The 24,044-nt window shown below is 40.9% G+C and overlaps 1 protein-coding gene across 1 annotated transcript in view; it reads right to left on the minus strand.

Annotated features, from left to right (window-relative positions):
- LOC115412746 (aspartate--tRNA ligase, cytoplasmic) overlaps nt 1-24,044 on the minus strand; it is a 50,724-nt gene that overhangs the window by 18,883 nt on the left and 7,797 nt on the right. Inside the window, exons 5-8 of the mRNA XM_030125387.1 lie at nt 22,691-22,783; nt 21,431-21,533; nt 7,539-7,641; nt 2,724-2,804 (exon numbers count right to left, since the gene is read on the minus strand). Of these exons, the coding sequence (XP_029981247.1) occupies nt 2,724-2,804; nt 7,539-7,641; nt 21,431-21,533; nt 22,691-22,783 (380 nt within the window). The remainder of the gene's footprint in view (nt 1-2,723; nt 2,805-7,538; nt 7,642-21,430; nt 21,534-22,690; nt 22,784-24,044) is intronic.

Genomic DNA, 24,044 nt, shown 5'->3' on the forward strand with positions numbered 1-24,044 from the left:
GTGTGTGTGTGTGTGTGTGTATGTATGTGTGTGTGTGTGTGTGTGTGTGTGTGTGTGTGTGTATGTGTGTGTGTGTGTGTGTATGTATGTGTGTGTGTGTGTGTGTGTGTGTGTGTGTGTGTGTGTCCGAACACAGCTGACTGCTGCAGTAGTTTTGCGTGCCTGTTGTCTTCCTTGGATGTGGTAGCCGTTTCTCAGACTCCCTCTCTGGAATCGAACCCCGGTTAACTGTTACCCGTGGTCACCATGGTACGCACAGAAAGTACCGGTAAAAGTTGACAGGGCAGACATTCGAACGGGATGTCACCGCCACAGAGGCCAGCGATTGGCTCAAGGTTATCTAGAAGCACCAAAGCAGCCCCAGGGGGAGCCCCGCATGGGTTCTGGGTCTGCAGTTTGTCATACTTCTGGCTTTTTGCTCAGTGAACAGACTAGTGAAAACAGTAAGTTGATCGGACCAATATTTTGGGAGATATTAGTCATTTTTAATACAATAGCCTGACATTAACATCCCAGAATCATCACTGAAGTGGGTTACCGAGCAACAGATAAACAACAGGGCCACATTGTCATGGTGTCAGATTTCCTGTGCAGAAACAGACATGTCAGCTGGGAGGTTATTCAACTGAAAATGAGAATGGAATTTACCAAGAATGAACTGGATCAGAGGATCTAGAACCCGGGGTTCCCCATAGGTCAACACGTTAGTTACTTTTAAAAAAGGTATTTTCACTTCAGTTTAACTCTGAACTGTGTTTGTGGTAAATCTGAAGTTTTGATCCTGCTGTACCAGACCCACAACAGAATCCAAATGATGTGAACTGTCCACATGTGAGGGATCTAATGTGGCATCTCATCGTCCAAAATACAGATAAATATGTGTAAAGTGTTTTTGTTAATATGATTTTGATCTGATTTGGGGAAGTACAAAAGTTGATGAACTCTCTCCACATTTAGGACATGTTGACAATAACAGAGCTAAAGCCTTCTGCAGGAACCTTGAACATGAAGGTTTTCCACTTATAAAAACAGAATAGAAAAGGCACCAGCATGTCTGCTCTATCTAATACAGTTCTGTATTCATGTTGGAGGACCACCACAGTCCAGTCTTAAACTGCATTCATAATGTTTAAATTACATTTGTTCAGGTTACAGCTTCAGCTTCGATAATATTGGCAAACGCTTGCAGCACAAAATCTACTCCAATATTTATCTGCACAGATTTGAAGTTAAAGCAAAAGGGCATTGCATTTGGTGGTGCAAAACTCCAGCCAAACGGGGAAAAACACTGGGCTCACCTTCCCTCACCTCCAGAAACAACACCCCAGATATTGGTGAGAAATATAATTGAATTTTAAGTGGGCTGCAATATTCTCCAAACATTCGGCGCCGGTGCACAGAACACATTAGTTGAAATGCAGGAGGCTCCTCGAGCTCAGCTGGCTGTTAGAAATCCATGCAGTGAAATCACAGTTTGCATAAAAAGGGGCAAAGTCACACCAGGTAAGGCTAATGGGGCATAAATTAGAGGAGTTGTTTAGCTGAATCTGACAGTCAGTCAAGCAGAGCATCCAGCCTCTCCTCCTGCTGACGCTCAAATGTCTTAGTGCATCATAAGTGGGTTCTTTTCACCTTCCAGTTCAGAGACACCCATTTAAAGCACTGCGTTGGATCTAATTCCTCTTATCAGACCAAAGACACCATGCGATGCTTTACATGACAATAGTGCAGAGCTGTCATCTGACTGAAGCAGAGCAGTTCAGGAGGAACTCCACTAAAAGAAAAGAACGTTACATCTGCTGAAACTGGTTACACAGCCGGATCACTAACCGTCACAGGAAAATACTAAACCAAATGTGTCCGTTTATTTTACATATTAATACAGAAGCAGAGCGGATTTTGGAGAGTTTATAAATGTTAACTCCGCCTTAACCACGAGAAATACACAGGCCTTAGGTGTACGTGACATGACACAGCAAAAAGAAGAAAAACACAAGGAAGAGAAGACAACGGAAAAGATCCAACAGGAGAAAAATGAAAGGAGAAACAAGAGGAAAACGACAAGAAAAACACAAGACGAAAATGACAAAGATGAAAAGATACGACGTGAAAGAAATGACAGAAAAGACACAAAAAGGTGACAATAGTAAAAAGAACAAAGGACACAAAAGGACGTAAAAGGAAAAGGAACGAGATGGAAATGATGAAGATGCAACAAGATAAAAACAAAAGACCTGAAAACAGCAGTAAAGAAACAACACCGAGCAAAAGAAGACACAAATTAAATACGACAAAAGACAAAAATGACACAAAAGAAGAAAAAACAAAAGATAAACATGAAACAACAGGAAAAGGATGGAAACAAATCTAACTTTCTGACCCAGCGTTGGTGTGACATTAACATCTGAATCTGTGCTTTCCTGTTCGTTAGTTGATGAATGTCTGTGATTTCTGACATTTTCTTTGTGTGACAGATGTTCAACAAGCATTATTTAAGACAAACACGACAGTTCAGTCAAATGTAAATATTACAGCAGTTCATGGGGGAGTTGTTTTATAAATGTGGGTTTGGACCAGACATGAAGTGGATTCTGTGGGTGTGGAGCTCAAACTGTTGTGGAATCAGTGTTTTAAATAATGCAGAAGCACCCTGGCCCTGGTGTGTCCCCTGTAGTGATGATGCACTTCCTGTGTGGCGTACCCCCCCCCCCATTCCTTCTTACCTCTTCCCCTTCTCCATCGGGCCGGACGGCGTCCTCCAGCTGCAGGGGCAGACGAGGCTCTGCTTGGCTGATGACGAAAATCTGACAAGAGAAACCAACAAAGAGGATCCACAGTCAGAGCAGAATAAAGCCCCGAAGTTTCCAGTTCATACTGTGGCAGCGGAAAGTCCCCGGACTTCAAATGAAGACAAACAATTCAAAGTGAAAGACACAGACACACTGAGAAGGTGTCATCAGCTCCTCTGTGTCCACGCTTGGTGTGTTCAATGTCACAGATTTTAATCAGACTCATTAAAAAATAATGACCAAAGTACTGGTGTAGTTCATTTTTTACATATATCTGATGGTGTGTTCTAACACATATATGTAGGTTTGTGTCCATTTATCCAACAGATGTGTACATGTTCCACTGACAGAACCGGTCCAGTCCATGTATTATCATGTGCACACAGTGTCTGAAGCAGATCTGACTAATATTCATCTGGACTTAAACCCATTCTATCATTAACTCCAGACTGTATCTGTGAAACTACAACCAACAGCATTTAGGACTGGACCAGTCTGGATCAGAACCTGGGTTTAAGGACACTTTAAATCAAACCCACATTTGTCCAGTTTGGACCCAGTCCAGCTGGTCCAGTTTGGACCCGGTCCAGCTGGTCCTTGTAGGTGTTTCCATTGAACAGTGTTTTGTTCTGCTGTGTGATTCTAGTCCAGTCCCGTCTGTCCACATGTGTTCATTGTGGTCCAGTCCTGTCTAGTTGTGTTCTGGTTCTGGTTGAAGGCAGATGTTTGACTCAGTTGGATCAGAACCTCCTCTGTGTTGCCACTGTAGTGTCGGTTCATCTCCTGCTATTGCACTAACTGTCTTCAACTACAGAAGAAGGGAACGCAGAACCGGCCCAAGGAAAAGTCCACATTTATGGACACGCACCATGGATTTATGGGACACAATTGGACAGCAGGAATTCAACAACCAGTTGTGGATCCAGAATTTCCCAGTGACCCAGGTACCGTTTACTGAACTGTGTGATGTTCTGGACCCTCTGGTGTCCCCAGACTGGTCCTGCCCTGGGGAAGCAGTTCCTCCAGTAAAGCCAGTGTCTATTGGACAGAACCAACTAGAACCACCTGTTCTGAGGACAGGGTCACAGGGGAGACCACTGGACTGAGCAGAACCACCGGGACCACATGAACAGGACAAAACCACCAGGACCCCATGAACAGGACAGAACCACCAGGACCACATGAACAGGACAAAACCACCAGGACCACATGAACAGGACAAAACCACTAGGACCACATGAACAGGACAAAACCACCAGGACCACATGAACAGGACAAAACCACTAGGACCACATGAACAGGACAAAACCACCAGGACCCAATGAACAGGACAGAACCACTAGGACCACATGAACAGGACAAAACCACCAGGACCACATGAACAGGACAGAACCACCAGGACCACATGAACAGGACAAAACCACTAGGACCACATGAACAGGACAAAACCACCAGGACCCATAGAACAGGACAGAACCACTAGGACCACATGAACAGGACAAAACCACCAGGACCACATGAACAGGACAGAACCACCAGGACCACATGAACAGGACAAAATCACCAGGACCACATGAACAGGACAAAACCACTAGGACCACATGAACAGGACAAAACCACCAGGACCACATGAACAGGACAAAACCACCAGGACCACATGAACAGGACAAAACCACTAGGACCACATGAACAGGACAAAACCACCAGGACCCAATGAACAGGACAGAACCACTAGGACCACATGAACAGGACAAAACCACCAGGACCACATGAACAGGACAGAACCACCAGGACCACATGAACAGGACAAAACCACCAGGACCACATGAACAGGACAAAACCACTAGGACCACATGAACAGGACAAAACCACCAGGACCCAATGAACAGGACAGAACCACTAGGACCACATGAACAGGACAAAACCACCAGGACCACATGAACAGGACAGAACCACCAGGACCACATGAACAGGACAGAACCACTCCATGTGTTTACAGTACACTGGTACACTATACTAATAAATCCAAACGACTAAAAAACCACCTCACGAGAGCGAAAAACTTTTTTGCGAACTTTGGCAGTTTTTGCGACATTTCGGTGTTTCCATGTTTCCAGTTTACATTTTGTACATTTCTGAGGGTCATGGAAACCCAGCTTATGTGTCCATGCATGTTGTGTACGTGGTAGTGAGAGTCATGAACCTGTCGTCTTCAAAATGATGGAGCAGGAAAACACACCTTTAGTTTTTCTGAGTGGAACTGCAGTGAACGGGAGGGAATGAGCTCCAGCTCTGGGTGTTAGCTTAGTGTGTGTACAGTGTGTGTACGGTGTGTGTACGGTGTGTGTACGGTGTATGTACGGTGTGTGTACAGTGTGTGTACAGTGTGTGTACAGTGTGTGTACGGTGTGTGTACAGTGTGTGTACGGTGTGTGTACGGTGTGTGTACGGTGTATGTACGGTGTATGTACGGTGTGTGTACGGTGTGTGTACGGTGTGTGTACAGTGTGTGTACGGTGTGTGTACAGTGTGTGTACGGTGTGTGTACGGTGTATGTACGGTGTGTGTACGGTGTGTGTACGGTGTGTGTACGGTGTGTGTACAGTGTGTGTGTACGGTGTGTGTACGGTGTGTGTACGGTGTGTGTACAGTGTGTGTACAGTGTGTGTACGGTGTGTGTACGGTGTATGTACGGTGTGTGTACAGTGTGTGTACAGTGTGTGTACAGTGTGTGTACGGTGTGTGTACAGTGTGTGTACAGTGTGTGTACGGTGTGTGTACGGTGTGTGTACGGTGTGTGTACGGTGTGTGTACAGTGTGTGTACAGTGTGTGTACAGTGTATGTACGGTGTGTGTACAGTGTGTGTACGGTGTGTGTGTACGGTGTGTGTACGGTGTGTGTACAGTGTGTGTACGGTGTGTGTACAGTGTGTGTGTACGGTGTGTGTGTACAGTGTGTGTACGGTGTGTGTACGGTGTGTGTACGGTGTGTGTGTACGGTGTGTGTACGGTGTGTGTACAGTGTGTGTACAGTGTGTGTACAGTGTGTGTACGGTGTGTGTACAGTGTGTGTACAGTGTGTGTACGGTGTGTGTACAGTGTGTGTGTACGGTGTGTGTACGGTGTGTGTACAGTGTGTGTACGGTGTGTGTACAGTGTGTGTACAGTGTGTGTGCGGTGCATTTACAGTGTGTGTGCGGTGGGTTTACAGTGTGTGTGTGTGGTGCGTTTACAGTGTGTGTGTACGGTGCGTTTACTGTGTGTGCGGTGCGTTTACAGTGTGTGTGTACGGTGCGTTTACTGTGTGTGCGGTGCGTTTACAGTGTGTGTGTGTGGTGCGTTTACAGTGTGTGTGTACGGTGCGTTTACTGTGTGTGCGGTGCGTTTACAGTGTGTGTGTGTGGTGCGTTTACAGTGTGTGTGTACGGTGCGTTTACTGTGTGTGCGGTGTGTGTGTGGTGCGTTTACAGTGTGTGTGTGCGGTGCGTTTACAGTGTGTGTGTGCGGTGCATTTACAGTGTGTGTGTGCGGTGCGTTTACTGTGTGTGCGGTGCGTTTACAGTGTGTGTGTGCGGTGCGTTTACAGTGTGTGTGTGCGGTTGGTTTACAGTGTGTGTACGGTGTGTGTACGGTGTGTGTACAGTGTGTGTACAGTGTGTGTACAGTGTGTGTACGGTGTGTGTACAGTGTGTGTGTACAGTGTGTGTACAGTGTGTGTACGGTGTGTGTACGGTGTGTGTACAGTGTGTGTACGGTGTGTGTACGGTGTGTGTACAGTGTGTGTGTACAGTGTGTGTGTACAGTGTGTGTGTACAGTGTGTGTACAGTGTGTGTACGGTGTGTGTACAGTGTGTGTACGGTGTGTGTACGGTGTGTGTACAGTGTGTGTGTACAGTGTGTGTGTACGGTGTGTGTACAGTGTGTGTACAGTGTGTGTACGGTGTGTGTATAGTGTGTGTACGGTGTGTGTACAGTGTGTGTACGGTGTGTGTACGGTGTGTGTACAGTGTGTGTGTACAGTGTGTGTGTACGGTGTGTGTACAGTGTGTGTACAGTGTGTGTACGGTGTGTGTACAGTGTGTGTACGGTGTGTGTACGGTGTGTGTACAGTGTGTGTGTACAGTGTGTGTGTACGGTGTGTGTACAGTGTGTGTACAGTGTGTGTACGGTGTGTGTATAGTGTGTGTACGGTGTGTGTACAGTGTGTGTACAGTGTGTGTACGGTGTGTGTACAGTGTGTGTACGGTGTGTGTACAGTGTGTGTACAGTGTGTGTGTACAGTGTGTGTACGGTGTGTGTACAGTGTGTGTACGGTGTGTGTGTACAGTGTGTGTACGGTGTGTGTACGGTGTGTGTACGGTGTGTGTACAGTGTGTGTACGGTGTGTGTACAGTGTGTGTGCGGTGTGTGTACGGTGTGTGTACAGTGTGTGTACAGTGTGTGTGCGGTGCGTTTACAGTGTGTGTGCGGTGGGTTTACAGTGTGTGTGTGTGGTGCGTTTACAGTGTGTGTGTACGGTGCGTTTACTGTGTGTGCGGTGCGTTTACAGTGTGTGTGTGTGGTGCGTTTACAGTGTGTGTGTGCGGTGCGTTTACTGTGTGTGCGGTGCGTTTACAGTGTGTGCGGTGCGTTTACAGTGTGTGTGTGCGGTGCGTTTACAGTGTGTGTGTGCGGTGCGTTTACAGTGTGTGTGCGGTGCGTTTACTGTGTGTGCGGTGCGTTTACTGTCTGCAGTCAAAGCGGACCCACCCTCTCCATGTGCAGCTCCACGTCCTGCTGGGAGCAGCTCTCGATCTTCTGCTCCACTTTCCTCACCACCGCCTCCACGTCTACGATGCTCTCCTTGTTGATGCTGTCGGAGACAGTTGGGGGGTGGGGGGGGTGGGGGGGGGTAAACAACGGATAGCACTTAGAAAACAAACTCATCTGTGTGGGAGGTTTACTGTACGACAATGTTTCCATAAACCTAAGTGAAGCTCTCAGGCGAGTGTGAAGTGAACAGTAGTGTGCGTGTGTGTGTGTGTGTGTGTTTATGTGTGTGTGTGTGTGTGTGTGTGTGTGTGTGTGTGTGTTTATGTGTGTGTGTGAGACCTCGGGGAGTTCATTTGTGTTCAGTGGTGGTTTGACAGTTTGCCACTTTTTTCTTAAATTATCACACATCCTATGAATTGAACTGCTGCGATGACATGTGTTAAAGGGGGGGGGGGTAGTTAAGACTTCACAACAGCTTGTGGTCGAAAACCGGCTCCCCTGACTCTGAGCTCCACACAAACATCTGTCTAAAAACAACAGGTTCGAGCCGGAGGAGAGCGCCTCCATGTCTGTTTACACACACCATTATTTTACGTCTGCTTTACAAACGGCTCCTCTTTCACTGACTTGAATTCAGTCCTGGACCCAAAAGGATTCCTGTCAGCCTAATTTTCCACAAAACAACCTCTTGTACATTTTACTTCCTTGGTGACATAACACTGCATCTGAGAAGTTAAAAAGAACCTACTCTGTCAAAGGAAGGATTTAGGAGTTTAATGTCAAAGAAAATGACAAATTAAATGATAATTACATCAGATATACTTTATTCAGGGTTAGTACATATTGTTCAAGGTCAAATTCAAGCACTTTTCAATAACTTTTAAGGGTCATTTCCACCTTATCTCTGGGGTCAAATCCATATCTACAGGAATACATATACTCAGGATTATTTATTTCAATTTTTATCACAATGATGTACATTGAATTATGTATAAACATCTAAAATTATGTTTCATAAAAGCAAAAAGTTTAGAAATTAAAGGAGAACACAAAGTTTTATCCAAAAAAAAATGGAAGCCACTTGTATGAAATATCCCTGAAGTTGACCTGAGAACACCTGGGAATTTAATTTAGGATGGAAAGTTTTATTTTTCAAATGGATCACCTCTGTGTAAGTACCTTTGGCTTGAGTTATTATTAAAGTTAAATCAATAAATCACATCACAGTTAGAAATCCAAGCACTTTTCAGGCCTTGAAAACACAACATTTTCAAACACCCGTACCAACCCTGTTTATTGATTACCCAAGGTACAGCAGCACAACACAATAAACTTCAAATACCATAAAATAAAAAGATAAAAATTTTGTTTAAATGTGTTACAGTGACTGAACGACATAAAAATCAGAGTAAATAGAGTAACGGGTGTGCAGTAGGTGATAGTGACAGGTGTAAAGTCTGTTCAGAGCAGGGCGCCGTACAAAGACGTACAGATCTGTTACACCTTTCTTTAAAATCCCTTCACAGTTCTACCACCGACAAAGAAAAAGGCGAGCAGCAGAAAAGTACACGCAGGAGCTCGGCAGAAGCAAAAACTGCAGAGTTAAGAATTCCCCTCAGAAGGCGACACCCACATCAGACACTCAAGTGCAAAACAACAGCGTGTGAGAGAAAGCAGGTTTTTCAAACCCAAAAGCACATCTGCCTTCCCAGGTTTTTCACAGCCTTCGAAAAGGAGTCGACGGCGCTGGCCCTTCAGTCCCTCGACAGCTGCCACGGCGGCCCTTCCCCTCTACAAGGATACCTTAGATAAATAAATCCCTGCATTAATAACCTCCGCTGCAGAGCCCCAGAGGTGGGAAACAGAGGACAGATTAACCCCACACTCAGAGCTGACGACGACACGTGGAGATGAGAAGAGCAGCCGAGGGAAAAGAGAACAACACAGGCTGCTCTCACCGTGAATGAACCATCCAGGTACAAGTACCAAGAAGAGAGCGACAGGCCTGGGTTTACTGCAGCTTCTGCCCCATCAGTGCAAGGATCAAGGAAAACTGAAGCTCCAGGGCCACGGGTCACACCAGTGATAGTACCATTTCACCCCTGAACACAAATAGAACTGGAGACTGATCGACTTATCAATGAACCCGTTTACATGCACACTAACACTGCAATCATTATCCGACTTCTGGAGTTATCAGATTATTCAAGTGATCATGTAAACAACAGTAATCTGATTAGGCCATAAAGAATAAAAATATGTTTAGAAACTGAATCTCTGACCCTCTACAACTATGTAACATCGACTTCAAAAAAAAGATGGATTCATGTTACGTTTAAAACTAAAAGTTGTCATCTGATATTCCTGCAGTTTTTGTCTGATTGTTGTTTTAATTCGGTACTAGCTCTGTCCAGGCGTAATCACATTTTCCCCTGGAGTGGTAAAGCGGCCATCATGTGATCGCATCAGACCAATGTCATAAACGCCTCCTGTAACGTACGTAATATTTTATATGTAAACATTCAGTGTTTGTGCTGCTGTTGGAACCTCCATTTCCTGAAGTCTCTGCCCAAGGGATCAATAAAGTTCAATCTAAACTAATCTAATCTGATCTAATCTAATCTAATCTGATCTAATCTAATGAAACCTGATCTAATGTCATTTTATCTAATCTAATTTAATCTAATCTGATCTAATTCTGTTCTGAATCAGTTGACGCTGGTTGTGTTCGTGGGGGTGTGGCCTTAGAATAAGATGCTTTAAGGTGGCTGTACGGTCAGAAACCAAAGAACACATTAGTGTAACGAACACTAAATTATGTCCTGATCTAGAGTTCAGACTTTAATTAAACCAACACATTTAAATTATTAAATTCAAACCCACCTACGACTGTTATTATAAGATGACCCACTCTTCAGTTTCAGATGTGAAATCAGCCCCGGTTCTCCTCAACGTTGCGTCCGACTCTCCGTGGTACTTATGTGGACCAAAGGTTGAACAGATCTTAATGAAACGGTGTGAGTGAGACCAGGAGGACTGGGGCTCATGAGGGACACACAGACTGGGGCGGCAGTATCAGCGGCCTCACTGTGATTATGGCAGGATTTACTTGTAATCCTGGGTCTTACTCCGCTTGTCAATCATCACATCCAAGTGTGTGAAAGTGCGGCGGTGCAGAGAAGCGCCGTGCCGGTGTCAGCTGTTCTTCGACAGTAAATGTATGATGTGAAACTCCAGTGGTTCTCACTGCAGCATGACTGGGCCCTTTTTCAGTTTTGATGTAAGACCGCGTCGCTGTGGCAACTGTGTCATCACTTTCACTTGTTGGAAGTTGAAGTGAGGTTGCGATGGATTACAAAACACTAACTGACCAACCACAATATAGCAGAACTGAATGAAGGAAGTGCAGAACATTCAATAAGTCACCCAACGTGTCAGATCCACTGTGTGTCCAACAGTCTGTGGACACGCTGGGTCCAGGGGTTTCTTTTCTAACAGGGTTTGGGATCCAAAACAATACCGACTAATGCCAGAATAGAGTTTTATATTATGGGATAGATATCGGTGCATTGGTTCGTTTGGGTTCAATTATTCTCTTTGTTTATAAAATGACTCACAGGTGGTTTGGACTGAATTTAGATCAACACTGACTTAGTCTGTTTTATTTTCTCCATGACTCTGATTTTCAGTGTTCTTCCTCTAAATGTCTCAAATATTTTTCCTGCTCTGACTGTAAATAATAATTTCCATCTATTTTCATCACATCTGACTGAGGAAGAAAAATCTACCATTAAACTATAGTAAAATATTGGTGTTTATCAGCTACATGGACATAAATATGTGGACACATCATGTCTCCAGCTGTCAGATGTCCTGTTCATGAGGATCGGACACACAAACATCAATATTTCCTTAAAGTTTAAGTCAGATGTGATGAAAGTAGATGATTAGATGAGGAAGAAAATTATTATTTACAGTCAGAGCATGAAAAATGTTATCGACATTTAGAGGAAGAACATTTAAAATAGTCATCAACAAAAAAAAAAACTAAATCAATGTTGATCTAAATTCAGTCCAAACCATCTGAGAGTCATTTTAGAAACAAAGAGAATAATTGAACCCAAACGAACCAATGCACTGATATTTATCCCATAATATAAGACTATATTCTGACATTAGTCATTATTGTTTTGGATCCCAGAGCCCTGTTAGAAAAGAAACCCCTGGATTCAACGGGTCTACAGACTCTGGTCCATACAGCGTAGATGCTGAACTCATGTGAAAAAATCCTCCATCATCTGCTTTCAAACACTCCGACCATATGAAGAACAAACGCTCCCATCTGTGTGCTCAGCATCCTCTGTTCTGTTCCATGACGCTGCAGGAGGACAGAACCGAGGCTGAATCTAAACCGCCGCCGCTCACAGGAGCCAGACTGCGGTCGGGGGGTTCTGACACTTCTAACAGAGGGGGGGGTCACCACGTTAGCGCTGCAGAGGTCAGCATGTGGGTCGGAGCGCCGCTGACCTCAGACTCATTAGAAAAACTTTATGTGTTTGGGTTTAGTTTTCCTGAAATCTCCACATACTTCAAAAAGCCAGAGTGCGGCTGTGTGGGTCTCATTTCCAAACAGCGGAATAATTAATGTGTGTAAAATGGTAATTTATGCACACTCTGGTATTCAAACATTTAGTAGCTTTCATTTGTTTACATCCGACTCAGGCAGGTGTTTAAATAAACTCAGATGTTTATTATTCAGTTCTTTCATTAGGCTTTTCGTGTTTTTCCATAAATCTGACACAACTGAATACTTGTTATTTTATTCTCTCATACATTTATTAGAGGAAATGAAAATGAATTGTAGCCATGGTTGGTAAATGCCATTCTAGATGACAAGTGTTGGCCGTTTGCAGACGCTGTTTTACTCCGTCCTAAATGATGTGGGGAATGAGAAACAGTCTGTATGAGTCACTGAGGAAAACAACTGATTCATACACGTTTCTTTACCGTTTCTGTGAAACAGCCGTTTGGTTAGAAATCATATTATTTCAAAGATTTCATTAGGATATAGTTTTCTTTTTTCTTTTAGTTTTTCTTTAATTTCTTCTTTAATTTCAGTAGTTGTAGGTTTATTAGCATTTTGAGGAATTCACTGGGTTAGTTTTAATCTAATTCTATTGTTTATTCTAGTATTATGAGAAAAGCCTTGATTTGTAGAAGAAATGGTGATAAATGTATGGTTTATTAAAATGTCCCATATTGTGCATAAGCATTTTATTCGTATACACTTTAAAAAGCATTGCATTTCCAGATTTGGTCCAGATCCAGTGGTACCACATGGACCCATGTCCTGTTCAACAGTGTCTGTGTTTAAACCACAGAACTGATCTGTTTAATCCATGTATGAACAGATCTGAGGAAGGACTGTCACATGACACATGGGACAAACTGACACAAAGAACATTTAAGGGTCAAAATACTGAAATTCCTGGTTCGTGACATGGGGACTGAAAATGAACATCATTTTATTGACTTTATTCAAATGTATAAAACATGCTGTTCTCATCATAAATGGATCCAAAATTAAACACAGGCTTTAGCTCTGATGATAAACTACAACTGGGATCAATATTGGATCAATATGTGGAAATGATCAGTTTGGATGAACACAAATATGATCATAAACTTTTAATGAACAGACATATTACAACTGAAGTGATATATATACAGAGAATAGCAGAGAATATTGGACTAATAATTGGATTGGACAGAACCTTTGGACATTCATGTACTGTTGAAGAATTAGTTCAACAGACTCAAAGACTGAAAATATAAATGATACAAGAACAAATATTATTATTATAATTAATAGTGCATTTACATATATGAGTCTGAACAAATATTATTATTATTATAGTTAATAGTGTATTTACATATATGAGTCTGAACAAATATTATTATTATAGTTAATAGTGCATTTACATATATGAGTCTGAACAAATATTATTATTATAGTTAATAGTGCATTTACGTATATGAGTCTGAACAAATATTCTTATTATAGTTAATAGTGTATTTACGTATATGAGTCTGAACAAATATTCTTATTATAGTTAATAGTGTATTTACATATATGAGTCTGAGCAAATATTCTTATTATAGTTAATAGTACATTTACATATATGAGTCTGAACAAATATTCTTATTATAGTTAACAGTACATTTACATATATGAGTCTGAACAAATATTCTTATTATAGTTAATAGTACATTTACATATATGAGTCTGAACAAATATTCTTATTATAGTTAATAGTGCATTTACGTATATGAGTCTGAACAAATATTCTTATTATAGTTAAAAGTGCATTTACATATATGAGTCTGAGCAAATATTATTATTATAGTTAATAGTGCATTTACATATACGAGTCTGAACAAATATTATTATTATAGTTAATAGTGCATTTACATATACGAGTCTGAACAAATATTATTATTATAGTTAATAGTGCATTTACATATATGAGTCTGAACAAATATTATTATTATAGTTAATAGTGCATTTACATATATGAGTCTGAGCAAATATTATTATTATAGTTAATAGTGCATTTACATATATGAGTCTGAGCAAATATTATTATTATAGTTAATAGTGCATTTACATATATGAGTCCTTTTTAGGTTTCATTTTATATTGATTATAACTTTTTTTTTCCAGCGATACTAAAATGTTGTAAACAGTTCCATAAAACAGAGTTCTGAAGCTAAAAAATTAGTTTATTTGATAAATGACAGATGAAACTTTAATTTGTGACACTGATGTTCACTTTGGTTGGATCTGAATCCGTGAACGTGCAGTTTTGTTTGGAAGTTTTAATTTCCAGTGGGTGTTATCAGCGGTGGCAGGTCAAACATCATTGGATGCTACTGTAGAAACATACAAACAATCCCAGTAGGTAGGGCACTGATCCAGCTGTTAAACTACAGAGATCCTATCAGAAACATGGGAACGCAGTTGTTTTTTTGTTTTGTATGTAATGTGTTTTTCACAAACTCCAGTACTTTCACTTCTTCAACAACATTAAACATCAATAAACACAGTATTGTGTCAAAGTCCCAACATGATGTTAGTTGGTTTAGTGAAGTTCTAATGTCCACACACATGCATTTGTCTGTGTATTTAGATCCAATCTGACGTGTGTGAAGTCGGAACAGCAGCGAAAACAGACGTTTCAGGGTAAAAACAGCTTCTATAAACCAAAGGCGGCGTATTTACATTAGTGTGACCTCCCTTTGAATTTAACATCTTTAACCCTTTAGTTCAGACTTTATCAGATCTATGACATTCATTTTCTTTTGTTTTCTACCAGGTTTCATTCCACACACATCAGATGGGTCTACCAGGTTATGCTGCTTCTGTTCATGGGGTCAGAGGTCACACTAAACAGTGATTTGAACCTTTTGAACAGATTTAGTTCAGGTTTTGAGCGTCTTTTAATTGCATATGCATGTAAGAGAATGAGAAATAAGTACGTGCGCTCATTTGAACCCTGCGACAATAACAAAGCTAAAGGTGGAATAACACAGCCCTGGATTTCTCAGCATTTCTTAGGAGGCCTGTCACAAAAAAACAAACACTACTGCCAGACCAATTAGGCAACAGTTAACTGAAATCACATCACACAGAGCATGTACGGTCTGAACAGAGCAGTAAGAAGGAAGAGAGGAAGTCTATTCACCACGTGTTCATGGGTCTGACATACAGACGGCAGAGGGTTAATACAGTCTATGTTAATGCAGTCTATGTTAATGCAGTCTGTGTTAATGCAGTCTGTTAATACAGTCTGTGTTAATACAGTCTGTGTTAATGCAGTCTGTTAATACAGTCTGTGTTAATACAGTCTGTGTTAATACAGTCTGTGTTAATACAGTCTGTGTTAATGCAGTCTGTTAATACAGTCTGTGTTAATGCAGTCTGTTAATACAGTCTGTGTTAATACAGTCTGTGTTAATGCAGTCTGTGTTAATACAGTCTGTGTTAATGCAGTCTGTGTTAATACAGTCTGTGTTAATGCAGTCTGTTAATACAGTCTATGTTAATGCAGTCTGTGTTAATACAGTCTGTGTTAATGCAGTCTGTTAATACAGTCTATGTTAATGCAGTCTGTGTTAATACAGTCTGTGTTAATGCAGTCTGTGTTAATGCAGTCTGTTAATACAGTCTGTGTTAATACAGTCTGTGTTAATGCAGTCTGTTAATACAGTCTGTGTTAATACAGTCTGTGTTAATGCAGTCTGTGTTAATACAGTCTGTGTTAATGCAGTCTGTGTTAATACAGTCTGTGTTAATGCAGTCTGTTAATACAGTCTATGTTAATGCAGTCTGTGTTAATACAGTCTGTGTTAATGCAGTCTGTTAATACAGTCTATGTTAATGCAGTCTGTGTTAATACAGTCTGTGTTAATGCAGTCTGTGTTAATGCAGTCTGTTAATACAGTCTGTGTTAATACAGTCTGTGTTAATGCAGTCTGTGTTAATACAGTCTGTTAATACAGTCTGTGTTAATGCAGTCTATGTTAATACAGTCTATGTTAATACAGTCTATGTTAATGCAGTCTATGTTAATGCAGTCTATGTTAATGCAGTCTATGTTAATACAGTCTGTTAATACAGTCTGTGTTAATACAGTCTATGTTAATGCAGTCTATGTTAATACAGTCTATGTTAATACAGTCTGTGTTAATGCAGTCTGTGTTAATACAGTCTATGTTAATACAGTCTATGTTAATGCAGTCTATGTTAATACAGTCTGTTAATACAGTCTGTGTTAATACAGTCTGTTAATATAGTCTGTGTTAATACAGTCTGTGTTAATACAGTCTGTGTTAATACAGTCTATGTTAATGCAGTCTATGTTAATACAGTCTGTGTTAATACAGTCTATGTTAATACAGTCTGTGTTAATGCAGTCTGTGTTAATACAGTCTGTGTTAATGCAGTCTGTGTTAATACAGTCTATGTTAATGCAGTCTGTGTTAATACAGTCTGTGTTAATGCAGTCTGTGTTAATACAGTCTATGTTAATACAGTCTGTGTTAATACAGTCTATGTTAATGCAGTCTATGTTAATACAGTCTGTGTTAATGCAGTCTGTGTTAATACAGTCTATGTTAATACAGTCTGTGTTAATACAGTCTATGTTAATACAGTCTGTGTTAATACAGTCTGTGTTAATACAGTCTATGTTAATACAGTCTGTGTTAATGCAGTCTATGTTAATACAGTCTGTGTTAATGCAGTCTGTGTTAATGCAGTCTGTGTTAATGCAGTCTGTTAATACAGTCTGTGTTAATACAGTCTGTGTTAATACAGTCTGTGTTAATACAGTCTATGTTAATGCAGTCTGTGTTAATACAGTCTGTGTTAATACAGTCTATGTTAATGCAGTCTGTGTTAATACAGTCTATGTTAATACAGTCTGTGTTAATACAGTCTATGTTAATACAGTCTGTGTTAATACAGTCTATGTTAATACAGTCTGTGTTAATACAGTCTATGTTAATACAGTCTGTGTTAATGCAGTCTATGTTAATACAGTCTGTGTTAATGCAGTCTGTGTTAATGCAGTCTGTGTTAATGCAGTCTGTTAATACAGTCTGTGTTAATACAGTCTGTGTTAATACAGTCTGTGTTAATACAGTCTATGTTAATGCAGTCTGTGTTAATACAGTCTGTGTTAATACAGTCTATGTTAATGCAGTCTGTGTTAATACAGTCTGTGTTAATGCAGTCTGTGTTAATGCAGTCTGTGTTAATACAGTCTGTGTTAATACAGTCTGTGTTAATGCAGTCTGTGTTAATACAGTCTGTGTTAATGCAGTCTGTTAATACAGTCTGTGTTAATACAGTCTGTGTTAATGCAGTCTGTGTTAATGCAGTCTGTTAATACAGTCTGTGTTAATACAGTCTGTGTTAATACAGTCTGTGTTAATGCAGTCTGTGTTAATACAGTCTGTGTTAATGCAGTCTGTTAATACAGTCTGTGTTAATACAGTCTGTGTTAATGCAGTCTGTGTTAATACAGTCTGTGTTAATGCAGTCTGTGTTAATGCAGTCTGTTAATACAGTCTGTGTTAATACAGTCTGTGTTAATACAGTCTGTGTTAATGCAGTCTGTGTTAATACAGTTTATGTTAATACAGTCTGTGTTAATACAGTCTGTGTTAATACAGTTTGTGTTAATGCAGTCTGTGTTAATACAGTCTGTGTTAATGCAGTCTGTGTTAATACAGTCTGTGTTAATGCAGTCTATGTTAATGCAGTCTGTGTTAATGCAGTCTATGTTAATGCAGTCTGTGTTAATGCAGTCTGTTAATACAGTCTGTGTTAATACAGTCTGTGTTAATACAGTCTGTGTTAATGCAGTCTGTGTTAATGCAGTCTGTGTTAATGCAGTCTGTGTTAATGCAGTCTGTTAATACAGTCTGTGTTAATGCAGTCTGTTAATACAGTCTGTGTTAATACAGTCTGTGTTAATACAGTCTGTTAATGCAGTCTGTGTTAATGCAGTCTGTGTTAATGCAGTCTGTGTTAATACAGTCTATGTTAATACAGTCTGTGTTAATGCAGTCTGTGTTAATACAGTCTGTGTTAATGCAGTCTGTGTTAATGCAGTCTGTGCTAATACAGTCTGTGTTAATGCAGTCTGTGTTAATACAGTCTGTGTTAATACAGTCTGTGTTAATACAGTCTGTTAATACAGTCTGTGTTAATGCAGTCTGTGTTAATGCAGTCTGTGTTAATACAGTCTGTGTTAATACAGTCTGTTAATACAGTCTATGTTAATACAGTCTGTGTTAATGCAATCTGTGTTAATACAGTCTATGTTAATACAGTCTGTGTTAATGCAGTCTGTGTTAATGCAGTCTGTGTTAATGCAGTCTGTTAATACAGTCTGTGTTAATGCAGTCTGTGTTAATGCAGTCTGTGTTAATGCAGTCTGTTAATACAGTCTGTGTTAATACAGTCTATGTTAATACAGTCTGTGTTAATGCAGTCTGTGTTAATGCAGTCTATGTTAATGCAGTCTGTGTTAATACAGTCTATGTTAATGCAGTCTGTGTTAATACAGTCTGTGTTAATGCAGTCTGTGTTAATACAGTCTATGTTAATGCAGTCTGTGTTAATACAGTCTGTGTTAATGCAGTCTGTGTTAATACAGTCTATGTTAATGCAGTCTGTGTTAATACAGTCTGTGTTAATGCAGTCTGTTAATACAGTCTGTGTTAATACAGTCTATGTTAATACAGTCTGTGTTAATGCAGTCTGTGTTAATGCAGTCTGTTAATACAGTCTGTGTTAATGCAGTCTGTGTTAATACAGTCTGTGTTAATGCAGTCTGTGTTAATGCAGTCTGTTAATACAGTCTGTGTTAATACAGTCTGTTAATACAGTCTGTGTTAATACAGTCTGTGTTAATGCAGTCTGTGTTAATGCAGTCTGTGTTAATGCAGTCTGTGTTAATACAGTCTGTGTTAATGCAGTCTGTGTTAATGCAGTCTGTTAATACAGTCTGTGTTAATACAGTCTGTGTTAATACAGTCTGTGTTAATACAGTCTGTGTTAATGCAGTCTGTTAATACAGTCTGTGTTAATACAGTCTGTGTTAATGCAGTCTGTGTTAATACAGTCTGTGTTAATGCAGTCTGTGTTAATGCAGTCTGTTAATACAGTCTGTGTTAATGCAGTCTGTGTTAATGCAGTCTGTTTTAATGCAGTCTGTTAATACAGTCTGTGTTAATGCAGTCTGTGTTAATGCAGTCTGTGTTAATACAGTCTATGTTAATACAGTCTGTGTTAATACAGTCTGTGTTAATGCAGTCTGTGTTAATGCAGTCTGTGTTAATACAGTCTGTGTTAATGCAGTCTGTGTTAATACAGTCTGTGTTAATACAGTCTGTGTTAATACAGTCTGTGTTCTAGCACCCTGCATCTATGTATGATGGGATGGAACAGAATAGAATAGAATAGAATATTTAAATTTCTTTCTGATGTAACAGGGTCTCATATTGAACCTGAGGCAATAATTGCAATATTTGGAATTACATCACACTCTTTTCATTTTAACCAAAAATCTAAAAATCTAATTGCCTTCCCCACTCTTCTAGCTCGTAGACTAATATTACTAAAATGGACAGAGAAACAACCTCCAACATTTAAATCTTGGTTTCTGGATCTTTTACATCATTTAACATTGGAAAAAAATCAGATATTCTATAAGAGGATGTACCAGTAAGTTCTTCAGTACCTGTAACCTGTTCTGCATCCCACAACAGAGGCAGATCCACCACTTATTCCACAGAAGTCTGATTAATACAAGTCTGTGACTATCTGTGGTCCTTATTTATTTATTATTCTTTTTGTCATTTATCCTTTTTTGGTGCAACAGGGTGGGAATGTTCATGGGTTTGGGTTTAAAAACAAAACAAAACAAAAAAAAACTTATATTTTTCTGTGACTCGATATGTAATGAAAACACTTTGAACAAGAATAGAATAGAATAGAATAGAATAGAATAGAATAGAATAGAATAGAATAGAATAGACTTTATTGTCATTAAACAGGCTGTGTGTTATTGTTGACTCATACTGACCATGTCTTAAATATAATATAATAGATAAGACAGATAAATGTTAGTGAACTCAGTCTGAATGAGAGCAGGGTGAGGTGAACAGAGGTATTTCCTCTGAAATGGATTCATCTGGTTCCCCTTTGACCTTTAACAATAGAGAATAATGAAAACAAACTCAAGTCCATTTCATCTATTAGTATGTGTGACAGTGTTCAGTGTCATTTATATTTGTTGTTTGTGAAAAGTGTTAAATTTTCATTTCAGTTAACATAATCATTACTGTTGCTGGTAAAGTGTTGTAAATGTTGTAAAGCTAGTAGGTGTTGGTTTGTCCACACTGAAGACAGTCTGAGGTGTCTTATTTTGGACGTGGATGCCGTCGGTGCAGCTGCCACACCACCGCTTCTGCTACTCAACTGGGTTTCTCCATTTCCTGAGCAGTTTGGTCAACAGCAGAAATCGCTGCTGTAATGTCTGCAATCCTTCATTTCTTCATTATCTCCTTTCATCACTGCCATTTTGGTCTGGCAGTTGTAGATGTTTGCCTTTGCTTCATTTGGCAAAATCTGTGGCAACACCATCCAAACTAATTCATAATTAGGGTGGCAGGAAACCGCTTTTCCAAACAAATCAAGTAAGAGGGACTGAATACTAAAGCTAGTTTTTATACTGCACTTGGGGGGGGGGGGTTACACTTGAAAATATAAAGCTTTTTTTAATAATCACATATTTATAATCATTTTATGAATAATCCCACAGTCATCAACCCCCCCCCCCCCCCCCCCCCCCCCCATGTCCATTCACAGACTTCCGTTCACCTCCTCAGACCCACTAAGTCACAGTTTGGGGTTTGTTCCGTTACATAATTGCCTTGATTGGACACCGTATGACGCCACAGATTTTCAGATAGTTTTTTATATTTTCATTTAATCAAAGCTGTGACACTCTTGTCCACTACAGAGGACATAAATGCACTGCTGGGTCTCAGGAGCTTAATGGACCATAATTTGGCAGCGAAAATGACTAATGATTCTTGGTTCTTAAGTATTTCTTGGTATCTACCATCTCGGCAGGAACCGCCGTATCCCACCCTGTTAACAGCCAGCTTTTGTTGTCATGTGAAACATGATTGATGCCTTCATCCTCCACCTCTCAGAATGTGTGAAAATGGACTGGCTGACGATTACGACCCAGGATTTTCCCACCATTGTTTGCGCTCTCCTTGACAGGAAGTGTAGCCTTGGTACTCACTTTGCGGCAAACTTGACCATCTGCTTGCTGGCACGATCTCCCACTGCGACGAGAGCCTGCACGTTGAACTGCTGTTGACGCAGGACCAAGAAGCACTGCTTCCCTGCAAACACAACAACAACAGTGACGGTCTGGTACAGACTAAAGCCTGGGTGCTGTCTGAAACACTGCACGGCTGTTCAGTCAGAGGTAAAGTGTGGATCTCACATCTGTGTTGTCATGGACAGATTAGATTACATAGAACTTTATTGATCCCTTGGACAGAGCCTGGAGGAAACTGAGGACAGAGTGTCAGACTTCTGTGAATGGACTGTCTCTTTAAAGAAAACTGGGTGAATTCTACCTTCCGAACAAACACACACACACACACACACACACACACACACACCTGGGACAGGGTAAACAACAACACCAAAAAGTCAGGGCAGAAGACAGTCAGACCACCCAGGTACTTTGATGTTTGTAGCCTGTGAGAAGGAAGGGGGGGGGGGGGGTAGTTAATGTCCAGGCAGATCCGCCTCATCACAGACTGAATGAGGATGTTATTGTATTCACACAAACATCTTTACAATGGGTAAAAAAAAAAAAAAAAAGAAAGAATAACGACGTAAGAGGAGGAAAATAACTCTTCATTCTGAAAGTTGGAGGCTTGTGTTCATCTAAAAGTCTCCCTTGAACATCAGCAAAAGTGTTTGATGCTTCATACAGAGAAGTAATAAGATGGCAGAGCTGAGTGCATTCATTGTATTCAAATAGAGGAGCCTCGGAGCTGGAACCCAGCAAATAAAAGTTATCTGATCTTTGACTTGGCACCGACATGCTTTTCTGACAATGATATCAAAAGCACCCTGAGGTTGTCAAAGTCTGCTTTACATGAGAGGAAGGAAGGAGAACAACTGCTCTGCAAGTGTCTGCCGTGCACAAGCCTGCGCCGACGCACCGACAAGTCAGACCGGAGAACATGTTCTAGACGTGCATTTGAACTCCACAAGCCGCTGTTCTATTTATGACCTTTAGGACTGCCCACACTGACGAGGTGAAGACGAGTCCTGTAGGCCCAAGGAAATCTAAAAGCACCAGGTCAAAGGTCACTGAAATCACAGCTGGGCCTTGAAGAGCAGGAGATGCTGTGGAGAAACCACCTGAGGGCCAAAGTTTTACACGTTTCACTTAAATCCATTGAGGATTAACACAGAGGTCATCTCATCTGGGCTGTTTGTGTGTCGTGCACAAAAGGAAGGCGTGGGGGTGTCAGCTCACCTTTAGCTCTGCTGGTGTGGACTCGGGCACGCAGCCAGATCAGCTGGTCGGCTTTGTCCGGGGTCAGGTCCTGGACCTTCACCAACACCCTGTCTGCCTCACACACACACACACAAACACACACACACACACAAACAATTTATTACTTCAAAGCACATCTCTGCCTCTATTTTCTTACTTCAACACAAAGAACCCCCCCCCACACACACACACTCCCAGAGGCAAAAAGAAATGTGAATCAGCATGCATGTGCGTGTAGACGGATGCACAATAAAATGCTCAAATTACAGACGTAGCTAATAAATAAGACACATTAGGAGGCTGGCTGAAAAGCTGTGTGCCTCTGCTGTTCTCTGTGGGCTTTATGACAAACTGACTCCAGTTTCACCTGTGTCACTCACAGGCATGCGCTCCTCTCATTATCAGCCAGAAGGAGAAGCAGACACCCAGGCTACGCCGGAGAAAACAGAGCCGCCCTTTTGGCTGAGGACTGCGTGTCGGCCCACATAAAAGCCTCCACCTCCGCCGCCGTCCCAGCGCCTCGGCCCCACGGTGGGGATTGGCATGCAGGTGAGGGAGGCCCCACTTTGTTTGCTGCCACTGGAGCTGAAAGAGCATCCAGACAGATGGACGGCCCAGACAGGTTGGCCCGCTGCCGCTGTCACGTTCAACAGCGACTTATCACACACTATTAATCACTTCAATTATCACTGACACGTCTGTAACCGTCGTGACAGGAGCGACTGACGGTGGTTTGTACCGTGTCATCACTTCTGATCTTGTTATCTGCATAATTGTTGGCAACCGGACAAGAGTAATCTGAGTAGTTCTGAATGAGGAGGACATTTGTATTCACGTATGTTCTCAATGTCATGGGTTTTTTCCCCCATGGTGTAAACGCCTCCACTTCTACAGGACAAATATGGAACCCATTCCCTTTCATAATGTCAGAGCTCAACATGTTTTAGCCAGTTCTGAGGCTGAACTACATCACAACACACGTCATTCTTTTACTCAGTACACGAGCAGGATGAGTGTCAGTGTACTATAGATATAAACAGACTTTAGTTCAAACATAAGTAGGTGAAAAAAACTCTAGATTTAAAAGGACACTCCAATATATGGAAATAAATCAACCAAAATAGAAAATAAGTATCACACAAATGGTTCTTTGGTAATATTTAATGTCCTAATAAGAGTAGGAAACAGCCCAGTTTCTATGGTCCTACCCCAGTTTTACATTGTTCTACTGTTGCATTGCTTTGAAATCGACTCCACTCACTTTGTGCACTGGTCCATAAATTATAGAAGAAACAGGGCTGTGTGTCAAAAGGAATTTATACAGAAAAATGCA

The sequence above is a fragment of the Sphaeramia orbicularis genome, chromosome 21, assembly GCF_902148855.1.
Source record: "Sphaeramia orbicularis chromosome 21, fSphaOr1.1, whole genome shotgun sequence".
NCBI lineage: Eukaryota > Metazoa > Chordata > Actinopteri > Kurtiformes > Apogonidae > Sphaeramia > Sphaeramia orbicularis.